Raw genomic sequence first — 6,006 nt, forward strand, 5'->3', positions numbered from 1 at the left:
AGTCCACCTGTGGTAAATTAAATTGATTGGACATGATTTGAAAGGCACACAGTTGACAGTGGATGTCAGGGCAAAAACCATGCCATGAGGTCGAAGGAATTGTCCTTAGAGCGCCGAGACAGGATTGTGTCGATGTCTGCAGCATTGAAGGTCCCCAAGAACACAGTGGCCTCTATCATTCTTAAATGGAAGAAGTTTGGATCAACCAAGACTCTTCCTAGAGTTAGCCGCCCGGCCAAACTGAGCAATTGGGGGAGAAGGGCCTTAGTCAAGGAGGTGACCAAGAACCCGATGGTCACTCTGACAAAGTTCCAGAATTTGTCTGTGGAGATGGGAGAACCTTCCAGAAGGACAACCATCTCTGTAGCACTCCACCAATCAGGCCTTTATGGTAGAGTGACCAGATGGAAGCCACCACAGCCCGCTTGTAGTTTGCCAAAAGGCACCTAAAGGACTCTCAAACCATGAGAAACAAGATTCTCTGGTCCAATGAAACCCAGGTTTATCGATTTGGCAGGACTGGGAGACTAGTCAGGATCAAGGGAAAGATGAACGAAAAGTAGAGAGATCATTGTTTAAAACCTGCTCCAGAGCGCTCAGGACCTCAAACTGGGGTGAAGGTTCACCTTCCAACAACCCTAAGCACACAGCCAAGACAATGCAGGAGTGGCTTCGGGACAAGTCTTTGAATATTCCTTGAGTGTCCCAGCCAGAGCCCGGACTTTAACTCGATCGAACATCTCTGGAGACCTGAAAATAGCTGTGCAGCAACTCTACCCATCCAACATGACAGATCTAGTGAGGATCTGCAGAGAGGAAGGGGAGAAACTCCACAAATACATGTGCCAAGCTTGTAGCATCATACCCAAGAAGACTCGATGCTGTAATCGCTGCCAACGGTGCTTCAACAAAGTACTGAATAAAGGGTCTGATTACTTATGTAAAATGTACATTTATTATTTTTAACAATGTTGCCTTGTCATTATGGGGTAGTGTGTAGATTGATGATAAAAAAAAAATACATTTTTGAATAAGGCTGTAACGTAACAAAATGTGGAAAGTCAAGGGGTCTGAATACTTTCCGAAGGCAATGTTAAGGCCTAGCTATATGCCCAGTGTATATGTTCATTCTCCTGTACCATAAAGGACTGAGAAGAATAGCCTCTGGTGCCACTAAGCTTGGTTCTATTTTATATTTTATATTCATGGCATTTTCTCTCCCTGTGGTTCGGCGGACTGGTTTGGGCAGGCAGGCGTTTAACTGGCAGGAGGATGTCCACAGGGATCCCTCCAAACCCTCTACCTGGGATCCAATCCCTGCCATCAGGGGAACCAGCTCAGTGACAAATCACAGGCAACTAATGGTTGTTACTAACTGGAGTGACCTTGAAACTCATTAAACCAGCCAGAGGAAAAACAGCTTTGCTACAATTTGTACATACATTTCAGCTTCTTCCACATACACACAATCAATTCCCTCAATTTATAGTGAGTGAGGCAATCGGTTATCTGTAGATATGGCCTGATCCTATCATAAGCTAGGCCTACTATTAATTATATTCCTCTTAGGGTGGGACAGTCTATCAAACCAAAAAAATAACCAAGTTCACCATATTAAAAGAAAAAGGTTGTAAAAAAGATCTTGCTTACCTGCCAGACACCCACAATGGCATTTGCTATCAGAATCAGCAAAATTACAAAAGGCTCCACGAAGGCTGTGATAGTCTCCTCTCCCTCCTCAAACCAGGCCAGCACCTGAAACAGGCAGACAAGTCAGACAGCAATACAATAAAAAAATACATTCATTCTATGCCCTGCAGTTGCAGATATCAATGTCTCAGTTATACCAGCTTTAGGGTGTGGCGGAGATGAGGCGAGCCAGAGGCAAGGGTCAAGATAACAGAGCCTGGAGCACTATTGCAAAACCAGAGCAAAGGCAATCACTTGGTAACAGTAAGTCATTCAATTTGGGTGAAAAGTAGCAGTTGGAGAGTGACAATGCTCGTCAGGGCTGAAAGTGTGATTGTCAGCACAAGCCCAACAAACACCTAATTGTTATGTCAGCTGCAGGACTTTCAGCTACATCAATCAAATCTAATCATGAACATGCTATTTCTAATACCTGTAGTTCACATTCAAAGCACCACACAACTCTACCCTGTTCAGGCATCCAGTCTCTAGCAATGCATTTTGTCCTCTCAACAGTGAGTGACTGCTCTTTAAAGTGGTGTTCATTTCCATTAAGTCCTTCTCAGCCACTGAAATAGGATGCATGGGTTTAAACCAGTGGTTTGAATAACCACATTACATAACAGAAAATAAGCAATTTCATCTGCTGACTTTACCTCATAGAAATGACTTGGAGATAGAGGGAACAACGGTAGAAATGACTGAAAATGTTCCTAGAAATCTCAAACTAGGCTACACTAGGGCTGGAGCGGTAGCTTCCCACACAACAGTGCTCATAAAGGCCAAGCTTGAACTTGTTTGCTATGGAATGACCACTTCTTTGAATGAAGAGGTTAAAAAAAAACAGCATCATTAACTCAGAGCTAGAGGTCGATCGATTAATCAGAATGGCCGATTAATTTGGGTATTTTTGGACACAGATTTGGCCGTTAATTTTTTTATATACACCTTTATTTAACTAGGCAAGTCAGTTAAGAACGCATTCTTATTTTCAATGACGGCCTAGGAACGGTGGGTTAACTGCCTTGTTCAGGGGCAGAACGACAGATTTTACCTTGTCAGCACAGGGATTCAATCTTGCAACATAACAGTTAACTAGTCCAACGCTCTAACCACCTGCCTCATTGCACTCCACGAGGAGCCTGCCTGTTAAGCGAATACAGTAAGCCAAGGTAATTTGCTAGCCAGCCTTAAACTTATCTTATAAAAAACAAATCAATCATAATCACTAGTTAACTACACATGGTTGATGATATTACTAGTTTATCTAGCATGTCCTGCGTTGCATATAATCGATGGGGTGTGTATCGTTGCTCCAATGTGTACCTAACCATGAACATCAATGCCTTTCTTAAAATCAATACACAGAAGTATATATTTTTAAACCTGCATATTTAGCAAAAAGAAATCCAAGTTAGCAGGCAATATTAACCAGGTGAAATTGTGTCACTTCTCTTGCGTTCATTGCACGCAGAGTCGGTGTATATGCAACAGTTTGGGCCGCCTAATTTGCCAGAATTTTACGTAATTATGACATAACAGTGAAGGTTGTGCAATGTAACAGCAATATTTAGACTTATGGATGCCACCCGTTAGATAAAATACAGAACGGTTCCGTATTTCACTGAAAGAATAAACGTCTTGTTTTCAAGATGATAGTTTCCGGATTCTACCATATTAATGACCTAAGGCTCGTATTTGTGTGTTATTATGTTTTATTATGTTATAATTAAGTCTATGAAGGAGTCTATGGAGTCTATGACTTGATAGATTTGATAGAGCAGTCTGACTGAGCGATGGTAGGCACCAGCAGGCTCGTAAGCATTCATTCAAACGGCACTTTTGTGCATTTGCCAGCAGCTGTTTATGACTTCAAGCCTATCAACCCCGAGATGAGGCTTTTGTAACCGATGTGAAATGGCTAGTTAGTTAGCGGGGTGCGAGCTAATGGCGTTTCAAACTTCACTCGCTTGGAGTGGTTGTTCCCCTTGCTCTGCATGGGTAACGCTGCTTCAAGGATGGCTGGATGGCATCATTAGCTAGATTACTCGTTGGTTATTACTGCATTGTCGGAACTAGAAGCACAAGCAAGCATTTCGCTACACTCGCATTAACATCTGCTAACCATGTGTATGTGACAAATAAAATTTGATTTGGCTGTTGTCGATGTGTTCCTGGTTCCTGGTTCGAGCCCAGGTAGGGACGAGGAGAGGGATGGAAGCTATACTGTTACACTGGCAATAGTAAAGTGCCTATAAGAACATCCAATAGTTAAAGGTATATGAAATACAAAATCGTATAGCGAGAAACAGTCCTATAATAACTACAACCTAAAACTTCTTACCTGGGAATATTGAAGACTCATGTTAAAAGGAACCACCAGCTTTCATATGTTCTCATGTTCTGAGCAAGGAACTTAAACGTAAGCTTTCTTACATGGCACATATTGCACTTTTACTTTCTTCAACACTTTGTTTCTGCATTATTTAAACCAAATTGAACGTTTCATTATTTATTTGAGGCTAAGTTGATTTTATTGACGTATTAAGTTGTAATAAGTGTTCATTCAATATTGTTGTAATTGTCATTATTACAAATAAATAAAAATTGGCCGATTAATTGGTATCTGCTTTTTTGGGTCCTCCAATAATCGGTGTTGAAAAATCATAATCGGTCGACCTCTACTCAGAGCCCACCTAATTATCCTTGTCAAGCTCTCTGGCGTTAACAGTCAATAATATGACTCATTTGCGCAATGAATAGAGGATTGAAAGCCTCTCACTACCATGTATTAGTAAATGTGTTCAGCGTAATGACAGAATCAGTCCCATATCATCAAATCTTATCCAGTGAATGGGTCTATTGTTGCTCAAAGACTATTTCAGAACAACAGGTTAAGAAGTAAGTTGTCTCCTCAATCAGAATCTAGGCCAGAACTAGAAATGTCATATACTAGGATTCTCCTCTTCACCCAGTTAGAGGTACAGCCTATCGCAACAAATGCCAATGAAAAATATGAACATCTTGACAGCTCAAGCACGTTTAGGACTCTCGTGTGTGTGAGAGAGAGAGACCCGGCCACTGCTGGATGTGATTTACAGGCCAGATTCCTGAACATCACTGTGTGTGACTGTCCCCGCTGCTGGTGATATCTACGGTGATGTGGCATTGAATACGAGCCAACAGGAAGGGAAATGGGGTCACAGAGAGGTGAACTTGGCACTCACCAGGATCACCACTAGTGAGGCCACTTGTGACATAAACCAAACATTGTTTATGTCTAGATCAACTGCTTCCCCTGAAGGACTTCAATAGAAGGGATATGATGGGGCCTAAAAGGAGTAAATTAGGCATAATTGGGCAACAGCAGGAAAAGGAGGCTCCAAACAGGTGCAAGAAAATGGCTGACGACCAGTGACTCACTAACAACTAGAAACTCAATCTCCATCAATGATGTTCTCAACATAGCAGACTAGGATGTAATGACATTACAAGTAGGTGCAGCAACCAATTATCCCTAAATTATTGGATGAATGCCAGTTTAACATCACATTTTCACCGGGATAGACAGTCAGATACCATACAAAACCGACACGAGGCTGGAGCTGTGGGTACAAGGCCTAATGGAGGCACAGGATTTTGCAATTTCTTAAGAAAACACTCTTCAGTGCCATCTGCCCTAGAGGGGATTTGTGTGTTCCCCAACAATTATGCTCATACACTTATTCTGGACATATGAAGCATACCATCATCCTCATTTCAATAAAGTAATTATATACTTACAAAGGATATGCAGGCCGCAAGAAGAAGAATCCTCACAAGTAGATCTCCAAACTGTTCAGCTACCAGCTCCCATAAAGACTTTCCTAAGAAAAGAAGAGGGTTTGATTGCATCCAAATAATTGGATACCTATAAAAAGTTTTAAAAAATTAAAAAAATAGAACGATTTACTTACCCTCCTCAGCAGGCAATTCTGCGATTCATCCAAAGGATACCACACCGGAAATAGAGGACAACAGTGAGAGAGGAAGGTTACAACCGAAAATAAGTTATCCGATTACGAATAAGAGTTTCAAAGGGGAAAATACATCTAAATTGACGTGGACTGGAAGACAAACATATGACATACTGAACATCGTTTAGAACAGGCTGACCACTTTAAATGTACAGCATTTTGCTTTAGCTCGTTCACTGAAATTGTTTCAACACACGAGACTGTACATGTTCGTGACGTCAGCAATTCGTTCAAACAAGCCGGTTGCTGAAGAATGCCAGCGGCGTAGCGACAGTTTAGCAGGCCGTACACCGTGTGGCCA

The 6,006-nt window shown here is 41.7% G+C and overlaps 1 protein-coding gene across 3 annotated transcripts in view; it reads right to left on the reverse strand.

Moving 5' to 3' along the window:
• Positions 1-6,006, reverse strand: part of LOC110523517 (sarcoplasmic/endoplasmic reticulum calcium ATPase 2) — a 44,414-nt gene that overhangs the window by 37,277 nt on the left and 1,131 nt on the right. For all 3 annotated transcript variants that reach the window (XR_005051703.1, XM_036977156.1, XM_036977155.1), the window contains exons 2-4: positions 5,646-5,663; positions 5,473-5,555; positions 1,651-1,755 (exon numbers count right to left, since the gene is read on the reverse strand). Coding sequence is in view for 2 of the 3 variants with exons in the window: in XM_036977156.1 (XP_036833051.1) it covers positions 1,651-1,755; positions 5,473-5,555; positions 5,646-5,663 (206 nt within the window). In the remaining variant the exon portion in view is untranslated. The remainder of the gene's footprint in view (positions 1-1,650; positions 1,756-5,472; positions 5,556-5,645; positions 5,664-6,006) is intronic.

This window comes from Oncorhynchus mykiss, chromosome 5, assembly GCF_013265735.2.
Source record: "Oncorhynchus mykiss isolate Arlee chromosome 5, USDA_OmykA_1.1, whole genome shotgun sequence".
Classification (NCBI taxonomy): domain Eukaryota; kingdom Metazoa; phylum Chordata; class Actinopteri; order Salmoniformes; family Salmonidae; genus Oncorhynchus; species Oncorhynchus mykiss.